At 43.2% G+C, this 22,381-nt stretch overlaps 1 protein-coding gene across 5 annotated transcripts in view; it reads left to right on the forward strand.

The window, feature by feature from the left end:
- myo9aa (myosin IXAa) overlaps nucleotides 1-22,381 on the forward strand; it is a 100,612-nt gene that overhangs the window by 54,857 nt on the left and 23,374 nt on the right. For 3 of the 5 annotated variants that reach the window (XM_056412273.1, XM_056412277.1, XM_056412274.1), the window contains exons 5-16: nucleotides 1,016-1,115; nucleotides 2,709-2,762; nucleotides 5,311-5,408; nucleotides 6,149-6,275; nucleotides 7,150-7,239; nucleotides 10,988-11,104; nucleotides 11,268-11,402; nucleotides 15,577-15,698; nucleotides 17,682-17,823; nucleotides 18,430-18,625; nucleotides 19,906-20,025; nucleotides 21,324-21,399. In XM_056412273.1, the coding sequence (XP_056268248.1) occupies nucleotides 1,016-1,115; nucleotides 2,709-2,762; nucleotides 5,311-5,408; nucleotides 6,149-6,275; nucleotides 7,150-7,239; nucleotides 10,988-11,104; nucleotides 11,268-11,402; nucleotides 15,577-15,698; nucleotides 17,682-17,823; nucleotides 18,430-18,625; nucleotides 19,906-20,025; nucleotides 21,324-21,399 (1,377 nt within the window). The remainder of the gene's footprint in view (nucleotides 1-1,015; nucleotides 1,116-2,708; nucleotides 2,763-5,310; nucleotides 5,409-6,148; nucleotides 6,276-7,149; nucleotides 7,240-10,987; nucleotides 11,105-11,267; nucleotides 11,403-15,576; nucleotides 15,699-17,681; nucleotides 17,824-18,429; nucleotides 18,626-19,905; nucleotides 20,026-21,323; nucleotides 21,400-22,381) is intronic. The other 2 variants (XM_056412276.1, XM_056412275.1) reach the window with 2 other exon arrangements.

Raw genomic sequence — 22,381 nt, forward strand, 5'->3', positions numbered from 1 at the left:
TGGGCCCCCTCTTATTGAGATGGATTGCTGACTCCAGTGTGTGTGTCCAAGGGGACCCTGGTCGCACAGCTGCTGCACACTTTTGACCTTTAACCGTTACGAGAAAAAGCATACACACACACACACACACACACACACACACAGTCCTCCATACAAACACACAGATTTCGGCGCTTTCATGATTCTGTTTTCAGGTTTTTGTTTGAGCCACGCTAGCTTCGTGGTCGAAGGCCATTCAATTTAAAGTGCAACACATTGACGTTTCACTTAGTGCGCTCAATAGGATCAGCGTTTTTGTTCGTCCAGCACATCAGGGCTAGCTCTAAAAGCAAAGACGGTGACTACGTTGCCAGCGCTCTCTTTCTAGTCGATACGAGCTATTGGATACTAGCTAACACGCTGACATGAATTCACATTTGAAATGTTCATTTCTGTCCGTGCGGCATCTCATCTCAGTAATCCAGTCGGCATTCAGACACTTTTGGCTGCCCATTTAGCAGGATGCTATTTAGCGGGATGCTAAATGGGCATCCATCTTTAAGGGACCTCAAGATGAACAATCATCAACCATACGTATATATATATATATCATTGAGCATGATTAGCGACTTGGCTTGTCATTTATAAATGCTTTAAAATGTGTCTGCTGAGCTTTTTAAACTGAATGCTTGAGGAGTGATGACTCCGCCCCCTGCGGTGGGTAACGTCACACAGAGCCCACTCATAAAATACCCCAACATCAACAATATCAAATCTCACTCCAAACTGAATGTAACACTTGGCCGACCTGATTATCATTAGCTAACGACATCATTCGTAGTAGCATTTAAGAATACCAACGTTTGGTTTTGTGTTGCGTGTATATTTTTACTTCTACTGTTAATGTCCTTCGACTTTTGGAAAACAAGAGCTACTTCTGAGTCCCATATTTACATGATGTTATTGGGCAAAAACAAAACATTTGACACGTAAATCAACGGAAGTGCAAATGTTTTTCTTTCTTTCTTTTTTTTAGAAACTACCACGTGTTTTACTACCTGCTGGCAGGAGCGAGTGAAGAAGAGAGGGAAGCCTTTCATCTCATGAAGCCTGAAGAATACCATTACCTCAGACAGGTGGGCCGACGACGCACAATACGCTTTATTAGAAAAAATGAGATTAACAACTAATCTGTCCTGGTTTTTGTCTTACACTCGCTGTCACTTAGCGGTTTGTTTATGTCTTTGAGTCTTGTGTTGTCTAATGCGTTTGTCATAGTGTTAATTAATTTTCAGAGTTGTGTGTGTGTGTTGGTGTCATCAACCAGTCGTTAGACCCCAGCGAGCGGAAAGGGAAAAAGGAAACGCATTCCTCTGTTGGTGGCTTTCAACGCCTCCTGTGAAGTCCCTCTTTCTCCGTCACACACACCAACAACACAGGGAGCCGTCTGATCTCTGGAGACACGTTCCCTTTGGTCCAGAGTGTGTGTTCATTTGTGTTTTTTGTGGGCGTAGCTGTAACTCGCACGTGGGTTTTCTTTTTGCGTACACGTCGGTCTCCATTTACATTTTGACACAAGCCCGTCACACATCCTCACCCGCACACCGCATCTGTCCCTCCTCTCTGTTGCTTGTGTTCCCCACAGCGACACACACACACACACACACACACACACAGAACTTGTTTACATGCCGCTTATTATGGTTCTTCTATCGTCATTTTTACACTTTGGCCCTTAATTCTAACTCATTCTGTATTTTTGTGAGACCACGCCAACGTGGTGTTACATCTGTTGATCAGCCATGTACCACTAATGTACATTGAACGAAATATCCAAAGCAAGCCGTCGTTTTTTAAGATTGAGTTCCTCATTTTGTAGCAAGAATTGGATCTGATTAATTACAATTTGTAAATTTCATTTTTTTTTCTCCAAAGAAACATTATAAGAAAAACTCTTGAAGACGGTGCATTTAGGGACACCCTGACTGAGTCTTGCTGGCTGCTAAAAGGCTTTGCATTGAATCGATGGGACGCTAAAAAGAAGTTCAGAAAGGCGTTCATGTTTATCTGGTAATTTAAAACATTGTTTTAAACACCAGATTTGGATTTAAAATGTTCCAAACAGACCTAGAAAACTATTTAAAAACAGTTCCTGCTCACAAACTGGAACATCATGCAACGAAATAGTTCATTTTAACACAAGACGGAGGTTTGTACGCTGTGGTAGATTTCATATCGCAAGTAGGTTTCATGTGCAAGATGGATGGATATCCTTGAAGGTAGAAACTCGATCCTAAAAACTCACGGTATGAAAAGCCGCCACGCTGTGATCTAAAGTAAAGCCAATCATTCATTCTGAATCCTTTATTACAAATCTGCCGCTTTTCATTCCTCCTCTCTCTGCTTCTGTGACTCGATGCGTTCGATCATGACATCGTGTGCTTGTGGTTTCGTCTGCGTGAACACGATGTCTGTGCGTACGTCTCTCTTCCTCAGGGCCCGTGTGCTGTCGACTTGCATCCGACTGTGTTGACTTGGTATCTGTCCGTCTGCGTTTTAATGAGTAGAGCTGTGAAGTTCAGCCGCTGCTGGCGTCCTAACGGCACGTCCCTCCGTTGCCGTTGGTTGCAGACCGATCTGTGTTCAACGGAGCAGTGCGTGTCTTCAGTTGATTGCTGCTGTCTAACCGTCACCTCGCCCTCCTGTAAACTCTGCCTTAACATTTCCAGATGACAAAGTCTACCCGCCAACTGCACTGGGACAGTTACTGTGAGAGTGAAGCGGTCAGTATCTGTCTCTGTGTGTGTGTGTAACGTCATTGTGTGTGTGTGTGCGTGTTGGACAAACCTCAACCATGAGAGTTGTTTTTGGTCACCTGAGCACTTGCACCTCGAGCCACACTTTCCCTGCACAAGTTGCACACACCCTCCTCCTCCTCCTCCTCTTCCCCCCCGCCCCGCTCCCGCCCACGCTCATTTTGTTGCTTTTTCTGTCGGATGTCTCCTGGTTTGGTTTGGGTCGTGTTTATTTGTTTTTGTGCTGTCTGAGTTATGTTGGTATGTCTAGTCATATCCTGGCCACTGTACACGCCTTTGTTGCTGTAACCTGTGTGTGACCTTTTTGATCATCGACTGTGCAGCGTTAGTGAAATCACAAACAAACACAAACAAACTGGGGAATAATCAGTGAAGAGGATTTCAAGCCATTGACATTTATAAAGTATAAAACTCAAATTGAAGAATGTACGCAGGCCCAAAAGAAAGACAAGTCTCAGATTAACCCTCAGACTCTCAGACTAAGTACTACTAAACCCCCCCACTTGAGTCTAGTCTGTGTCATCCTGAGACTTGACTTGGACTAACCCCTACAGACCTGAGACTTGACTTGGACTAACTCCTACAGGCCTGAGACTTGACTTGGACTAACTCCTACAGGCCTGAGACTTGACTTGGACTAACTCCTACAGGCCTGAGACTTGACTTGGACTAACTCCTACAGGCCTGAGACTTGACTTGGACTAACCCCTACATACCTGAGACTTGGACTAATCCCTACACACCTGAGACTTGACTTGGTCCAAAATAGCTTTAAAGTACATTACCTTTAGCTATAAGTTCCCTAAATAGAAGTTTTGAGTTTGAGTAATGGGCTGAGCACTGGTCCCAGACTGGTCCCATTGTTCCCCAGCTGGTGGCTGAGCTGCAGTCTGTGTACACGCTCATTCCTCCATGTCGCCACAGGTTATTTGCCCAGGGACACACCCTCACCGCTCAGTCAGCGGAGCAGATTCAAATCACACTGCAGGAGAAACGCTTTGATTCAATAATGATGTCAATGATCAGAAAAGTCTTTTGGGATTTGTGTTGGGCTTTTTGGGGGTTTGGTGTTGTGGTGGTCATTCATGTTTGTGTTTATTATCTTGTTTATGTAACCATGCTCTTTGATTCCTGAGTTGCATTTGATTAATCCATTAATTTTCCACTCGTTCTATCTAGGTAAGTTAATTGTGTTTTTGAATATACATGATATTGTGAGATGCTTTGTGTAGTATAAATTCAGCATTTATGCATAGAAATGACTGTAAATCTGCAGGTGATTGGTCCATATCGGGAACAATACAAGAAGGAATTCCTTTATAACCCAGTTACCTTTATGAAGTTCACCTTATTATATATTATGAGATGTTGACAAAGGGTATTTTACTATGGTGATTTTGTAATGTTTTGTTTAATTTACAAAACATTTACATAGTCTAAAATCCACATCCATTTATTTGACTAAATGGACAGATTGTTTTTGAAGTTAAAGCAACTGTTTTATTTTGACATCAATGTAAATGTTCCTGCTCTAGAATCAGAGTCACAAACAGGTGAGTGAGTTTATAGCATGAGAGCAGGCGAGGCGGAGGCACGTTGGTGTGAGCGTGCGTCCCGTGTTCGGGGTGTTTGTCTTTCTGAGGCCTCGGTATGTGATAATTATGGCAGCCATAGTGGAATGGGCCCATAAAGCAGAGAGCAGAGCTCCCATTACGCAGTGAAGGACCGTGTGGGTATGTAGTTACATCGAAAACATGAGCTCCCGGTCTTCCTCTTGTCATAAACAACTAATCCAGGTCCAGATTTAGCCTTGAGTTTATTCTCCTGGCTGCTAAATAATCCTCCAGCGACCGTATTTCACACAAAGTATTTCAGGGCTATTTTTGAAAAATTGATTCCAGTCATTACACGCACGCACCTTGTAAGAATTGTGCATAACGAGCGCTTGCTTGCACACGTCACTGCCGACTCCGCGCCTTCAGCTCGGCGACCATCACTCAAACAGAGGAGCACTCGTGAGCCACCGCTCCTCTGGGCTCCTCTCGCCTCCTCTCGCCTCCTCTCGGCTCCTCTGGGCTCCTCTGGGCTCCTCTGGGCTCCTCTGGGCTCCTCTCGCCTCCTCTGGGCTCCTCTCTGCTCCTCTCGCCCCCTCTGGGCTCCTCTCGGTTCCTCTAAACCCGCTCGCCAATGTTCCGTGGACCGTGTGCAAGCAGAACCTCTGCATACGCTCTGCACACCGGACTGGAGGGTTTGAACCCCCGAGTTTCTTAATGACATCACTTTTTTTTTTAGCATGAGTCATTTGTTTCGTCTGCTTCAGGCCACTCTACTTATTTATTTATTTTTTGGCTGCCAAGTAAAGTAAAACACTATCGTAGGCACCTGTTGTTGGCCACTCTGTAAACGGTCTTTAGTAAGTCCTTCATGAACTATTTTGGCTTCCATGCGGCCGTGTCGTAAACTGCTCCTGTAAACGTGATGACACCCGGTTGTTGTTGTTGTTGTTTTCCTGCAGGACTGCTTCACAGTCGAGGGAGAAGACCTGAAGCATGACTTCGAGAGGCTGCAGCTGGCCATGGAGATGGTGGGCTTTCTTCCCTCCACACGCAAAAAGTGAGTGACACCTGTGGGAACTTTTATGGCTTCATTTACTTCCAGAACAGCTGAAAGTTGTGAAACCCATTACTTGTTCCCTGAAAAAGGCCTTTTGTAAAACTCTGTAATGTACATTATTTTTCAGTTTTTGGTAACCTAAACTTTTTTGTTTAACCTCTGGCAGTTTGCCGCTGACCTTTTGTACCATTTCAGGTTATTCTAAAACTTATATATATATATATGTGTGTATATATATATATGTGTATATATATGTGTGTGTGTATATATATGTGTGTGTGTGTATATATATATATATATGTGTGTGTATATACATATATATATGTGTATATATATATGCACACATAGTTAGGATTTCTTCATAAGTAACAATATATATTACATTGTGCTGCATTTTCTTCTATTTTAAATGTAAGATCTGTATATATGTTTAATGTGCGTGTAGCGTGAATGGGCTACAACTACATTGTGCAACCCTGTGTTAAATATATATATCAACAATTTGTGCCCAAAAGATATGAATAACTTTACTAAAGAAGTGCCTTAAAACTGTTTTATCGTGCCTAGAAGAACACGTTGTTACAGTCCACACACCTCAGTCTTCACCACCACCACGATGCATTTCAAATGTCCATATTTCAATAATATCTGCACTGATAAAATTCCACCTTTTGAGTATATCTGCAGTTACAGACAGTACTTTAACCAGTCTCCTGAACGTTTCCTGACCCGTTGTTTAGGATCTTCTGCCTGCTGTCGGCCATCCTTCACCTGGGCAACATCCGCTACAAGAGGAAGACGTACAGGGACGACTCCATCGACATTTGTAACCCCGAGGTGCTGCCCGTCGTCTCCGAACTGCTGGAGGTACGGCACAAATAACGCTTCGCATCCTCTAAATGTGCGTTTGTGTCAGAAAACTGAAATAGGCGGCGTCAGAGTCTCTCATCATATTCCTGCTCTGACTGATTATTTGTTGTTTGTTGTGCCAAAATGTGACATAAATGAAGAGGAAGACTCTGGTTTAAGAAGCGGGTGCCTGCTTTTGCTTCATTTTACATTTTTCAATTATCCATTCTGAATTATAGTATTCTTCTATTTGTTAAATAACCAAGTTCGCAGTGCATTTACTCGTCCACTGGGAATCTGTCGTTCCTTTCAAAGTGACTGAGCTTCGTCTCACAGTCGGCCATTAACGTCCATAACATCACGTACCTCGTTCTCTTTGTGTCACCGCGCTGCTCTCGAGCTAAACGTTTGACTTCAATTATCTTTGGAGCCTCAAGTACTTCATAAATACACATGAGGCCCTAATATTAACATTACAGGTGACGGTTTGAATGTGGTTTAACTTAGTGGATCATTGTCCTGATTAGATTCTCGTGGTATTCACCTTCTGTATTAGAAGCCTGTGCAGATCTGTCATGTCTCACCTTTTAACTCGTGTTAATTTATGAGGAGACCCGTTTCTGGTTGCTGCTGTAGATTTGTTCAAAGCACTTCTTCAAGGTGTCGACCTATACATGCCGGGGCTTTGATATCGGACACTTTTCACTGTCGACAAAAACAAGTGCCTGATATCAAAGCTGCGTGATGATCCAGGATTCTGTGGTCACAGCGCACACTTGTACTAATCCTTTGGATAAGAGGCTACACACAAACACATTTAATTAAATGGCGGGTTTATCGTCTTGTCCCTGGAGATTAAAACTCGCTTCTCTCCCTCTCTCGCGATCATCAGGTCAAAGAAGAGATGCTGTTCGAAGCTCTGACAACCCGGAAGACGGTGACCGTCGGAGAGAAGCTGATTGTTCCGTACAAACTTTCCGAGGTGAGACTCTCCGTCCCGTAGACCAGGGGTCACCAACCTGTTTGACACTTCAAGGGTACAAAATAATCCGAAGGGCTACTTGTTTAATTGGCATAAATGACCTTTTATTAATGAGCCGCCACACGACATCCACGTGGTTTGATGAAACCTGAAGCTTTTATAACTATAAGGTCTTTTGATTGTTCTGACCAACATTCTGATTAAGAACATAGATTGGGCCGAAGACACGTTCAGTAATACTGAAGATATTAAGAAGAATAGGTCCCCTGCACCACTGTCAGTGTTCAGGCCCTAATATTAACCCTTCTGTTACCTTAACATTTACTAACATATTTTACCCTCGGGTTCAATTTGACCCCAGCAATTAAAACCTCCAGAAAATTATTAGAATTAATATTGTTTCCCAAGTTTAAGTGTGAGGTACTTTATGTTTGTTTGTTGACTACCTAAATAGCCCTTTACATATATAAAAAAGTTGATATTTCTTATATGTTTGACACAGTGAAAAACAGCCTGGGGTCAAATTGACCCCAAGGAACACCGACATTAAACATTGAATGGGGTCAAATTGACCCTAAAGGTAACAGGAGGGTTAAGAAGAAGAGTGTTTATGTGGCTTTTTTTTAAGCCCTGGATATCCATTGTTCGAGACAGAATTTCAGGGTCATAGTGATAGTTTATGCTCATTTGGACTCTTATCTCTGAGATAAAGATGAACTAGTTCAGTGTCTAATATACCATTCAATGGAGAAAAATATTACACTCATTAACAACTACTGACATTCTGTAACTACCTGGACTTACTGTTCACTCCGTGCATCATTAACTCTGAGCTCACCTCGTTGGCTGTAGTCCCGACTCTCTTTGAGAGAGATGTTACTTGCAGAGTGAGGAAGCCAGCACAGCAGCCTCCCCAAGGTCCTAGTGCCCGGGCATTAAGGTCCTAGTGCCCGGGCATTATGGCCCTTTTTTTTCCTTTCAATGCTCAATGTTGACTATTTTTGGAACATGCCTTGCGGGCGACTCGCGGGGTCCCTGCGGGCGGCCAAGTGCCCGCGGGCACCGTGTTGGCTACCTCTGCCGTAGATGAACACCGGAGCACATGTCGAGCCATGTGACACGTGGGACACAGAAAACGCGGCAACATTTAAATGTCCCAGACAAGGGGAGACTTCACAGGTGATCTCTTTGGTAGAAGTAGACCGGGTAGTAAGTATTGCATCACTTCCTGTTAGTATAAAAGGGTTCACGTATACTCTGCTGAGCGTGGTATATCTTGTCGACTGTAGCATTGAATTAGAGTACTGACTGAGTTTGAAAAAAAAGTTTAAATAAAGCGTCCCCCTCAGCGACGAAAGGCATTTCTCCAGCTCGATAACGGCGCTGCAGCATCGCCTCCTTCGGCCTGACCCGGCCGTGTTTACAGGACGCCGTGCACCGGGACCGGATCTCCTCCTGCTCCCTCCAGCTCTCCATCTGTGGTCACACATGAACACACACACACACACACTTTACACACTTACACACACACATGCACAGAGTCCTTCAGTGTGTTTAGAGAGACGGTGGGGAAGGCATTCAGTCCCTCCACGGCTTCCTTTGAAAACAAACGCGCGGCCACGCTCTGCATGATGAGGACCACCTGAGGAGAGGCCACAACATGGATGCACACAGGAACACGCCAGTCATGTTGAACGGAGATGTTTTTACACACACGCACACACCAACTGTGTTCCATTTTTAAGTTCTCATGATGCCTTTTTAATATTTCATATTCCACTGATGCCAAATGTTAAATATTTACCGCACACATAGTTAAATATTTGTCTTTTTTATTCAATTCAGTTTATTTTGTATAGCCCAATATCACAAATTACAAATTTGCCTCGGAGCGCTTTACAATCTGTACACATACGACATCCCTGACCTTTGACCTCACATCGGATCAGGAAAAACTCCCATAAAATAGAGAAAAAAAACTCACGGGAAAAAAAGGGGAAGAAACCACACGCATACAGTTAAATATTTGTCTTTTTTTATATGTATACTATATACAAATCACTTACACTAGCTACCCAAATTTCATCAGTGTTTGACAACACTCTCCCAAAAGATATCGCACAACTTCATCATCCTGTTGCATATTTTGGAGGAATTTCAAATGAACAAACTGTGATTGTTTTGGTGGCTCGCCGGGTGGCCTCAGTGTAAATATTGCTCCGACAGTCACAACAATCTCATCTGTTGACTGAAGTCACACAACCGAAGAACCTCAAAGAAATCTGAGCTCCGGACAATGTGAGAGTTACGAAGCCGTTTCCGTCTTTTAGTCCAACTCCCTCTAAATAATAAAGAGCTCAAGCGGTCATATGCGGTTTAAAAGAAAAAAATATATCTGTCCCGACTCATGGAAGGCATATTTAGTTTGAGGTTAGCTAAAAATATCCCTGTTAATTATTTAGAACGAAAGGGATTTCAACTTTGAGTCACCACTTCGCGGTTTGTTTGGTTTCCGAACACTGCGGCTCACCTCCGCCGCAGAGAGGTCAAACATTTCCAGCGGATACGGGAATTAGAGTTTTTTTTAATCTCCCTGCTTATTAAAAAGAAGAAGAAGAAAAAACGGCAATGATCCAAAGCTCCATTATTTCTATATCTTCACTTTCCGCATATTTAGCGTTCGTCGTCTGACTCTCATGCCGGTTGTCCCAGCAGCAGAGCCGTTGGTGTATACAGTCTATGTTTAGCTTATTGAAGCTAATATTTCTATCGGGGCAATTCACACACACACACACACACACACTCGATGGGTTTTGGTGGTTCGACCCGATGTTGACGTTCATGGCGGTGCAGCGACGTCCGGCTGTGATCCGGCCCGTCTGGGCCTCCTGGGCCAAAGTTTCAAGAGACAATGTGAACGCCAGAGAGTTGTCCGGTTTCTCCTGATCCTCTACCCATCCCACGTTCCACTCGAACTCTAAATGTTTGGTCATAATGGAGAAATACAACTGTCTGCACATCTTCAAAATGCTGTGAAACGAGGCCGAGCGCTGATCGATAATACAGGTGTGTGGAGCATTGAGAGTGAGCAGGTGACTCTATATTGGCGCTGCGCTAATAAACGTCATAAACTTGGTCATTTGGGGAAATGACCCTCAAACAGCTAACTGTACTAATTAACATGTTGTATATTCTTCTTTAATCCAAGCGGTAAACAACATAATGACAATTGGCCACTTATGTTAGTTATGAGACAAATATCTCAATAAAACTGCTTTTTACTCTTCGGTTTGTGTATGTTATGAATGATAACGTGATAATAAGTGAGCTTTCAAGGTCCTACTGTTTTCCCTTTTGGGCTAAGCCCGACCAGATGAGAAGTTTCCCCCTGTTTTTAGGGAATGGGGATAAAAGATCTACTGATCAGGTGGTTCTGAGTATATGAATACATGTGCTGTGCACTAGAATAAAGCTCATTTGGGTTTAAAAAAAGAAAACAGTCTATGGAGTAGCTCCAGAATTTAACTTGATGATGTCCAGAAGTTTGAGGCACAGCTGCTTCTCTCGTTCCTGGTTCCTCGATTGAGTCGCTCATGTTCACAAGTATTGATTTCAATATCTGAAACGACAGAAATGCCGCATTTTCGTTCTTGATTTTGCTGGTTTCCTCTTCTTTTTTTAGGCAAATGTTGTCGGCTGAGATATAACCATCGCATTAACGCTACGCCGTCTGTGTTTCGATGAGCAGGCGGGCACGGTGCGAGACTCCATGGCCAAGTCCCTGTACAGTGCTCTGTTTGACTGGATCGTCTTCAGGATCAACCACGCCCTGCTCAACATCAAGGACCTGGAGGAGACCACCAAGGTGGGAGGGCTCGAACACACCCGCCTCAGAACATCTCAGAACCATAACTGTCACTGAAATGTATTTGAAGTGTTGCATGTGAACCGTAACTCAAGTAGTTAAAACCTGTACTGATTTTGAAATGATTATTGAATACCATACTTTTTTTCTCCGCCTGCCTCAGATCTTGTCCATCGGCGTGCTCGACATTTTCGGGTTCGAGGATTTCGAGAACAACAGCTTCGAGCAGTTCTGCATCAACTTTGCCAACGAGCGTCTCCAGCACTACTTCAACCAGCACATCTTCAAGCTCGAACAGGTGAGACGTCTCTTAAATATCCTTCGATTAATCGCCGGATTCCTTTATTTTGGGGCTTTTGACTGCTGAGCCGCTGAGCTGCTGTTTTAAGATCTTGAAGATCAGCCCAAATTCTTTGGCTGTTACCATTTCCAAAGTTAACCCTCATGCTTATCACACCGTGCAGTGCACTTACACTTTATCCAATCATGAAACAGGGTTGCCGACAGTCGTATGACTCCACTCTCCCTCCTTGTAAACCCCCCCACCCCCCTTCCCCTAAATATGTATGTTCCCTTAAGTGAGCCGATTCACTTCAAAAGGCCTTTCAAAGTGATGATCTGTAAGATTTGCGTATAACTTGTACCTCGTGTTTGCCTTGAGATGATTGACGAAATCAGCGGACCTGCCTTGACACGTCTGACACGAAGGACCTCCAGTCTTTCCCTTTTGGTACAAAGGCAATCCTGTATTGCCCTCATGTCATAAATATGTAAAGATATGGACTGCAGATTTACGTCACGACAAGAGACTTCAAAGGCTAAAGTGGAATTATTGGGCTCTACATTACGCACCTGTCAGATTTGCCTCGTTAGACGGTTTGTTCTTTCGAAGATCTGAAGGTTTTTGCGAGTAATGACTCACAGCTTAAACACTGAAAGTTTGTAAGCTTCCCAAAGCAAACAAGTTGTCAAGCTCCCATGTTGTAATGGAAAAGATGTGCACATGACATTGATGCTCACTTAATCCACATATCTTGTTTATATCATAAAAATTAAAATATAATATATAAAAATAATATATATAATATAAAAATATAATATATTATATTATAAATATATATAATATATAATATTATATTATGAATATTTATTATATATATGTATATGTATATATATATAATGTATAAAAATAATATATAAATGTTACTCTGGCTACTACTTTGTTTTCCCCCAAACATTTATTATAAGCATTTCTCACACACTTCCTTGTAGAAGGCTCGCACAACATGTTTGAAATCAGACCGAATGTCACGGGGCCAGTAAAGTCTTAAACTTTCATCTTCAGTGTCTGTAAGTAGTTTGTGGATGAAGTTGTGTTTATGATCTCAATCTTGTGTTATCGTACCTCCTTTTCTCGGGTGGCCCACTCTTAATCGATTAGTCGACTCATCCGTTGTTTTAGTTGAAGTCACTTTCGTAAATTCTCAGTTTTTTATGCTTTTTCATGCAACTTATTTCTAAGAAACTGGTAAACGCAAGATTAAAAGTGGTGCTTTAAGAAAAAATATTCTTAGAAAACTACTTTTAAAAATCTGTTAATTAAATCTACAAATCAATTAGTACATATGAGTGTTAGCTGACTCGGCATTTCTTTGATCGGGGTCAGTCCTATTCCTTTCACTAACTCTGAGCTTTCATCTGACAGTAGTTGTTGATATTTATTAGATTCCAACAGCACTTCATGTGCTAATAGTCTAACTCAAGTCAACAGAGCTTCAGCTTTAAGCTAAACAGTTGGCCACAGTAAATAGAGAGGCAGTGTGAGAGATATGAACAGTTATTTCTGTGGTTTTTTGGGGGGATTTCCATGGTCTTTCCTCTCTTTGGTTTCCTTTTCCGTAAGCCATCAGTTCCCCATTACTTACATTTATTAAGGACATGTGAAAATGTGGCTTTCAAAAAGTTGTATTCAAACCCGAAGGTTGAAGTTGTAACCAAAAAGTGTCGGTCCTTTACTTCTACTGGATTAGCTCCAATGTTGCTGTACTTTGAGTGTGTCTGCTCGTGCGTATTGTATCCTGAGGCTCACACACAGCATCTGTGTGTGCACTTAGAGCCGATTCCAGTTCACGTCCGCCCACATCGCTCATCGTCAATACACCGACCTCCACAAAAACACCCAGCAACTCTGCACGTGAGCCGTAAATGCGTGCTATTGATTTCTGATGTTTTCCATGAATCAAACTGCCACGACGTTCTCATCTTCTATCAGACATCCTGGATTTCTATCATGCAAGTGAGAGAATAAAATCTAAATGTTTTGCTAAAATCTCTGGAATCTGTAAACAGAATTAACGCGACTTGGTGGATTGATATTAAAACATTTGAACTGGACTGAATACTTGACCGGAGGAAACTGGAGCGCTCGTGCATTCCTAACGACCTACAATCTGTACTTTTGAAAGCATTAGTTGTGTGTGCGGAAAAATCGATGTGCACCACTGAGGCGGCCCGAAAGCCTCTGAAAACGATTCAACCAGGATAAGTGAGCCGAGAGCTGCCGTGCTTCATATTTCCAGCTTCACACCCTCGTCTACAGTTACATGCGTATATTTCCATGCATCTGTCGACCAGTAAGCCGCTCTGTTGGAAGCAGCCAGGGGCGGATTGGTTCGCCTGTGGGCCCGGCGATGGTCACTCTAAAGGAGAATAGTACTTATTTTCTTATTCTGGTCTATTTTCCGACCTTTTCAAACGACCTCTCCGCCAGCAATCGCATTGTTGAAAGCCATTAAATGGGAGAAGAGAATGTAAGTATGATAATATTTAGACTATAATTCTACAGTATACTCGAGAGCCGACTTCAGTTTAATGGCTTATCAACAACGTGATTATAGGGATGAGTTGATGACACACCATTCGCACAAACTGTAAACAAAATAAGAAGACGACCTTCAGAGCCGTCGCGCAGATGCTGATTCGGCTCGTTGTGGATACTCGCTGTCGTGGAGTCAAAATAAGAGTGAATCACAGCGGTTGTTAGATGATTTAAAGGCATGTTGAGGGGGCGGATACAGTATCCTGTGTAATATATAGCGATCCATAACAACACCCCCACAAACCCGCAGCGTGGTGATTACCCCAAACTTGAGTCAGCACCCGTCTGACACACAAATTGAATGTTATAAGGCTCCAATGTTTATTCCAGAGCTGTTGTATTGGATTATATTGCACAGGTGGTGCTTTTAAAGGTGTGTGTGTGTGTGTGTGTGTGTGTGTACTGAAAAGACACAGGAGTGAAAACCGGTCATTACGAAGTTACTCGGGTTGATATTGTGACGGGGATGAAGAGGCGGACCTGTTCTTCAGCTTATACTTTCTTTTGTTATCCAGGAGGACGTTTGGTTTGCAGCCAGACATCAAACTAAAAAGTCAACCGAGATGACGCTGAACAACAGAAAGCAGTTTTACTTTTAGTTATACCTTATTTTATTCCCTAGTTTCTCTAAAACCTACTTTTCAGACAGCAGAATATCAACACAGCAGCTGCAGAAGTCATACAGACTGTGTATCTTCTCTTCTACTCTATCATTTAGTTGTGTTTAATCAAATACTGAAGCACAGGTCATCTCCCATTATTCTTTTATGATTGTGATTGTCTTTTAGATGTGGAGTAAGCAACAGTAATGACCAGCCTTCGGACTCCACGGTAGCAAGAAATGAGATGAGAGAGAAAAAGGGGATTACAGTGCTTCTTTTATTAAACCTCCCCTGGATCACGCTCCTTATTGGTTCAATCTCTTTCCCAGGAACACTGGAAAATAACATGTGTGTGGAAGATTGAATGATGAATGCTCTGAATGCTTCTCTCATTATTAAACCAGCGAGATGGCAGAAGAGATGTGAGGAATGTTTTATTGGCTGGCGACATGGCATGAAAGCAGGCAGACGAACAACGTTGTTGCTTTGATTGGAACATTTTGAATCAGCCGTACAGGACCGTTTTATTGATTTGCACATTGATGATAATTAGTTCAGCTCAGGGCTGGCAACAAAAAGGGAGGTCACACACACGGATCGTTGATCCAACAACAGTTTATTCAAAGCTCCACAACTTCCAGTAGTAAACCAAGAATGAGGCCGGTGCCTCGCCGAGAGGGCGACACTCCCAGAAGTGCCGCCTTTAATGCCTTCTCGGAGGCTCCAATCAGCAGGTGGATGTCCTAGCTCCTCCCACCAGGAAGTCATCGTAGAGCAGGGTCACGGCCAGCCGAGTGGGAGGGTCGTCACAACATCGCACTGCACACCTTAATTTAGCACAAAAGCAATGTATTTTTGAATATATTGATGTGATGAAATAGTCCCCCCCAGCAGGATGCATGCAACCAAAAGCAAAATAAAAATTAGATGACAATGCTCGCAAGCAACGTGTTATTACTGACGCTGAGTGTTTGTGTGTTGTGTCCCTGCAGGAGGAGTACAGGGCGGAGGACATCAGCTGGCACAACATCGACTACATCGACAACACGGGCTGCATCAACCTGATCAGCAAGAAGCCCACGGCTCTGTTCCACCTCCTGGACGAAGAGTGCAAGTGAGTGTTTCAGCCCGCCGGGCTTCCTGTTGGACTCGTTTGTTTTTTTCCGTGGAAACTCGATTTCGTTTTCCAGGAAACTAAACAAACCGCCGAGTGCTTCCAACGGGCTGAAGCGAAGCTGTTGGCGAAGACGCCGCATTGTAATTGTGCCCGGTTTGATTGTAGCGAGCGGGGGACTTTGACTAATACCCATACGACCATGCTATTAGGAATGAAGAAAAAGATTTTCATCCCAAATACCAGGATGTCCAAATGCATCCGCTACCATTGTGCAGTTTTTTACTCTCAGCTGTTCGATTCAATTCAATTCAGTTTATTTAATATCGCCCAATATCAGAAATTACAAATTTGCCTCAGAGGGCTTTACAATCTGTACACATAGGACATCCCTGACCTTTGACCTCACATCGGATCAGGAAGAACTCCCAAAAAAATAGAAAAAAAAATGTCACAGGGAAAAAAGGGAAGAACCCTTCAGGAGAGCAACAGAGGAGGATCTCTCTCCAGGATGGACAGGTGCTGCATGCGGTTGCATATATTTTGATATTAAAACATAATAAAATGACTATTTGTAAAGCACCAACCCAACGTGTTGTCCCCCTGACAGCTTTTTAAGTTTCTTTGAGCTCCTTTATCCTACATTTTTGTATTTAAATGTTTAAAATCATGTCTTACACTATTGCTCCCGTGTTTATTGTCACGCAACAAATTGCTCGTACGTGCAAAACATAACAGAAGATGCATCGTTTCTGAATGTTTTGTTATTATGGCAGACAAACGAAGTGACGGGCTGGTGAAGAAAGATGAATATTTATCATCTATAGACCAAGATGGAGATGAGCAGAGATAAAGGGAGAATGCATTTCTGACTTCTATGCGTCAGGAGGGCCGGAAACACCACTTCAAGTGCTTCTGGTTTGCCGGAAATATGAGTTGACAGTTGTTTTCTTATTAACCTCATAGTGGCATTATGCCAGGCATGTGTCTGTCAGCTTGTTCTTCTGCCCCCTAGTGGCTCAAATAACAAGTGCATGAGCTGTCTCCATCGGAAGCTTTTAACCAGATGCAACTGTGTGATTGTCGAAGGTTGTAGGAAGTGATGCTACCTCGAGGAGGAGGATGCAGAGCTTTACATGTGACTCAGGAGACTTTCTAAAAGCTTTATGCAAGCTGCAAATAAAACATTATTTGTTTTAGTTTTTATCGCCGCTTTGTCAACACACAAAGAAGGCAAGAGACAAATCAGCGTGACCTACTGCGCACCCTGGAGATGCGACCAATGAGAATATTAAGTGTGTAGAATAATGGTTATGCACATAATATGAATGTTTTCACAATTAAAACAAAATTTCAAGTGCATTTTCATTGTGTTGAGTGTTTGTGTATTTCTGCTGATCCCAGTGACCGCAGTGTAACACGAAGCAGCCGAGAACACCGTCCCTCTAAAGTGCAGAACGCATTTAATTGTTTCGGGTTCAGGACTGTAACGTGACTATTTTGTACAGACAGTATTTCCTCCTTTTATTTCTCCGTTTTGGACACCGAATCAAATTCCTCCCACTTTGAAAAGCTGGCGAGCGCCGAGTCCTTGGCCGCTGCAGTCTTCACGGTTCAGGTTTCACTCCGTTCCAACAGCCATCGGTGTCTCATTCTTCCCCGCTTTGCTTCCTGTAAGCTGCGGATTCTCTGCACAATCGCTAGCTCTCTCCATATTAAAAGGACCGGGAGGGGGAGTCTGAGCCCAGAAGTGATAATCCCCCCCCCCAACCTGTGGTGTAAGAGGCTGAATTGTCAAAACTGGTTACAGGTCAGATAACTTGCCACGTTTCCCGTGGTCCACATTCAGCACTGTGGTTGTGACTGAGGGGGGGGGGGCGTAATGTCTTCAAATCATGACATTGTTCTGCAGATTTCCGTTCTTGATGCGTTTTCATATTCAAAACTCAAACTCCTCTGTCCTATTTTTAATTATTATTTCAGTTTCCCTCAAGCCACCAACCAGACTCTGTTGGATAAATTCAAGCGGCAGCACGAGGGGAACAGCTACATCGAGTTCCCCGCTGTCATGGAGCCCGCCTTCATTATCTGCCACTATGCTGGCAAGGTCAAGTACGGGGTCAAGGTCAGTGTAACCCCCCCCCCACTTACACACAGTCACTGATTAGATGGAAAAGGGAGGTTCAGCCAATCTCAGCTGTGGTTCTGTTCTTTCTTTTCGCGGGATGGAACCCGTACCATCAGAACATCATCACAGCCTCAGTAAAGCTTCAGTAATGATTCTTTATAGTTCCATACTGTTCTATTATTATTGATAATGGAACAGGATTACATGCCAGTTTGATTGTTTTCAGTTACACTAAGGGCTTCTGTGGACAGGCATAAATTACACTTAAAGTGCTTTAAATAAAAAATAAAAAAGTATTTAAATCCGACCGTATGACGGAGGGTTGTGTACGTAAATGTAGCTGTATTGTTTGTGCAGGTTCACCACACTCTGTTAATTTATTTTGTTTGTATTACAGTCATTTGAACCATGCATTGATATTACTGACTGTTATTTATTTGATCTTGTTTGCATTAAGATCAGCTGCTTTCATCAGTATGATGTTTTATTTGGACATCTCTGAACCCCACAGGGTTTACCAACGGCTGTGGCAGAAACTAACGGGGGGGACCCAATAAAATCCACAATCAATACCACCGACGAACATGACTTTTTCACTCGCAGGATTTCAGGGAGAAGAACACGGACCACATGCGTTCGGACGTCGTCGCTCTGCTGAAGAGCAGCAAGAACGCCTTCATCTGCGGGCTGATGGGCATCGACCCGTCGGCCACTTTCCGCTGGGCGGTACTCCGAGCCTACTTCAGGGCCCTGGTGGCTTTCAGAGAGGCCGGCAAGAGGCACACGCAGAAGAAGACCGGTGAGCTCCCACACACACACCAACGGAAACTCCCACCAACATGCACATGATAGCAGTGAGACAGAGTGCACTGTGGGAGATAATACCTCAGCTTAGAAAAACGTGTACATAGTTTTTTTTATTCTATTAAGGCATCTTCTTAAGTTCAGTTTGTTTTGCCTACGTTATTAATTCAGTGTGTTGCAGCTGCCAAATTTGTAGGTGATAGAGTAGAATAGATTGTTTTGTTGATTGCATGTATTAAAAGCTCATTAAAGAGACGACAAAGTGGGAATAGACGTTGTTTGTTTTGCTGAATGGCATGTGAGCATCACAGGTACTTCCTGGTTAAAATGACCTTTTAGAATAATGGTAAACTAGCCAACCTGAGGCTTTCAGTTTGTCGGCTGTCAGCAGGCCGAAGGAGAAGAGGTCAGATGAAGATGGAATCATTAAAAACAAGTGCTATGAGCTGACATGCCACGCAGTGACGATCTAGTCCTCTTCGGTCATCGTAGTTCCTCCTTCCTCTGCCGTGTGTTTCCGTAGTAACCGTAGTCTGTGTGCATAGCGCCGCCATGTAGTCACCGTAGCTTGTCCTCTTCGTCCCTCTCAGCTTCGTCTTTCGACGAACGCCTTCTTCCCCCCCCCCCCCCCCCCCCCCGTAGAGAGACGTTGACATGCAGTAGATCTCACCACCGGATGTCTTTTCTCGGCCCTCTGCACCCTCTCGACCCTTCCGACACATTAGACACGTAGATGCCGATTCTGTGAAATTAGACGCCGTGTTCCTTTTGATATCTTTGAGAAATCCTTCCAACCGAGCTCGAAAGACATCGGAACCTGTCACTTGTCTCCTCAAACAATCCTGTGTTTTTGACTGAAGGTTTTTTTTAAGATTTGAAAATAATTCTCATTATCATGGGCTAAGTTAAAAGATACATTTAAACACCTTTACGTTGTCTCAGAGGACAAGGATTTTGCAATCAGTTAAAAACCTTTTCGAAGATATTGTATGGAAGTGCCTGAGGGCAGCGAACACAGAAGTACAACGACAAACATCCTGCCGCTGCCACCGACTGCAGTTTTGAATGTCAATCATCTTCTCTCCCGAAGTCTTGCACAGGTATCTCTCCAGTAGACGACTGCATCTCTTGATCTCTTCTTCTTCGCTGTCTAATCTGTCATTTCTCTCTCTCTCTCTCTCTCTCTCTCTCTCTCTCTCTCTCTCTTCTCTGTCCTTGTGTATTTATTATTTCTCTCTCTCTCTCTCGTTTCTCTTTTTGTTTTGCTTCTCCAAGGGCATGATGACGCTGCTCCCTGTGCAGTTTTGAAAAGTGTGGATAGTTTTAGTTTTCTGCAGCACCCTGTGCATCAGAGAAGCTTAGAGATCCTGCAGAGATGCAAAGAGGAGAAGTACAGTAAGGCTGCCAATACAACAATAACTCCTCCTTCCTGTTAGACCACCACTTGGGGAAACTGTAGGGACGAGGCTGACCAACATCGACTTTACTGCACTGCGCTGCAGCCAAAAGAGATCAAAAAGATGATTTACAAACCCTTTATTCTCTATCAATAGACTAGATGCTTGTTGGTCTCCGCTCCCTCTCGTCTCCCTCTTCCCCCCCCCCCCTCCCTCTCTTATGCACCGGCATGCATTTGTTCTTAGTCTCGTCTCGCATGTTGTTCTTGTGCTTCGGCCTTTCTGACAAATGCATGACGGTCATCAGCTAATTTGGGTTTGGGGGAAACGACGCAGTAACACCTCTAGGTGTCCCATCACTTCCTGTTTGGTCCCACAGCTACACTTTCTTGTCTAGTCCTGTCTGTTTTGGAGGGGGGTCAGGCATTGGGTGTAGTTACTTGTCCACCACAGCACACGTCTAAAAATCAAACAACTTCACCCTTCACTAATACCACAAAGGCTGGTGACGGTGATAGAAACGCTCATGGGGGGGGGGGGGGGGGGCGTAATCAGACGTCACTAACTCTCAGGCCGCTTTGGTGGAGGACACGCGGCCGACCGTCTCACACTCACGCGGTCACTTTCCCCCTCCGCGGACATCTCCTGACACTCGGATGTGTGTTTGTGTCTTTTTGTTGTGTGCCACCCTGCAGCTCCCGAAGAGAGCGACAATGTTGCACTAAGTGATTAATCTGAAAATGGTACACGGCTAAGTCACCTGATTTTAAATGCTCTGAGATTGCTACTTTAAAAAAAATATATTTAAAAAAGTGAAGTCGGCTTAACCCTCACCGTAGAGTTCTCATCACTGTGATTGGCTGGTTTCCGAGCGGCTGCTGTAGCCTCACATGGCGGCCTTAATTAATCCCATTCTGCTTTGAGTTTGACTTTTTTCAAACTCTCTTTAGTCCGACCTAAGCGGTTATGGAACAAACATGTTTAAAATATCTGTATTTTAAATGACTAATCAAGGTTTGAACCAAACATACAGTCCAATAACTCTTCAGTATCGTCTTTTCATGATTCGACACTAACAAGAGAAACTCACTATTAACTTCACAGATCTTTTTTCCGATAAATCATCTGCAGTGGATTTTATTTCCAATAAAAAAAGGCACAAAACGCTCACTGCAATAACATGGTGTTTTTGTTTTTTTGCTTGGGAAGGGTTTGATTGTTTGTCTTGTGAGAGTGTGTGAGTGTGTGTGGTTTTGTGTTCTCTCCCACGATGCCAACCTGTTTGTTTGTGATCAGGTGTGACCAGAAAGAGTCCTCGTACGCCACTGTCGGACCTCCATGGAAGCAACACCATCAACGAGAAATCCCCACGGTAAGAGTCTGTGCTTTGAGGGTTGCTGTGTTTTCAGCCTCTTTTAAAAAGATTACCGTCGGGAGAGATATTTAGGAAATAAACGGAAACACGATGACATACAGAATAGAAATAATTACTATACAAATACGAAAAAAATGTTATTTAAACTATTTGTACATTTGAATTAATATGAAAGCTGAAAAGAGGAAAATTAAATTGAAAATTGTGAAATATATACAATGTATTGAATTTTATATATTGTGAACTTTTATATTAAAATCAATCAATTCAAAACCACTGCATTCAATAAACAACACTACAGATATGGCAGGGCTGGACTCACAGGAGCATCTACACACGTGTTATTTGATGACAAATTACTGTGTTGACACGCCTGACACACACACACACAATACACACAATACACACGCACACATACACGCACACACACACACAGTCCAGACTCCACAGTTACCATGTAGTTAATCCAATACCACACTCAACAACAGCGGAGTATGTCAGAACATTTGAATTAGAAAGACAATTTATACATTATATTTATGTATTTATTCATTTATACTTGTATGATATATTCACCCAGATTCAGTTGAGCACTACCGGGTAGAATAAAAAAAAAATGATCTGGGTTGTTTTGTCTTTTTTATTAGTCTTCTGTCAAAAGAGGAACTGAGGGGAGAGGGAAATGGGAACGACCTACAGCAAAGGTCCACGGTTGGACTTAAATTGAGGAGTTTGTGGTTAAATGTCGGAGTCTTCCAACATATTAACCACAACCTCCCGGGCGTCTCTTCATACATGACGAAGAGTGCTTCCAGAGCTCTTCGTCAACAAAGCCTCTTAATACTGTCTGGCCGGTGCTCTGACACACAACAAATATTATATATGTATGTATATACTGTATATACATAAAAAAACTAAAGGGTGCGTGCTGTGACCCTGAGCTCTCATCCCCCCTCACTGAGACCCCGGTCCAACACCT

This window comes from Pseudoliparis swirei, chromosome 4 (genome assembly GCF_029220125.1).
Source record: "Pseudoliparis swirei isolate HS2019 ecotype Mariana Trench chromosome 4, NWPU_hadal_v1, whole genome shotgun sequence".
NCBI lineage: Eukaryota > Metazoa > Chordata > Actinopteri > Perciformes > Liparidae > Pseudoliparis > Pseudoliparis swirei.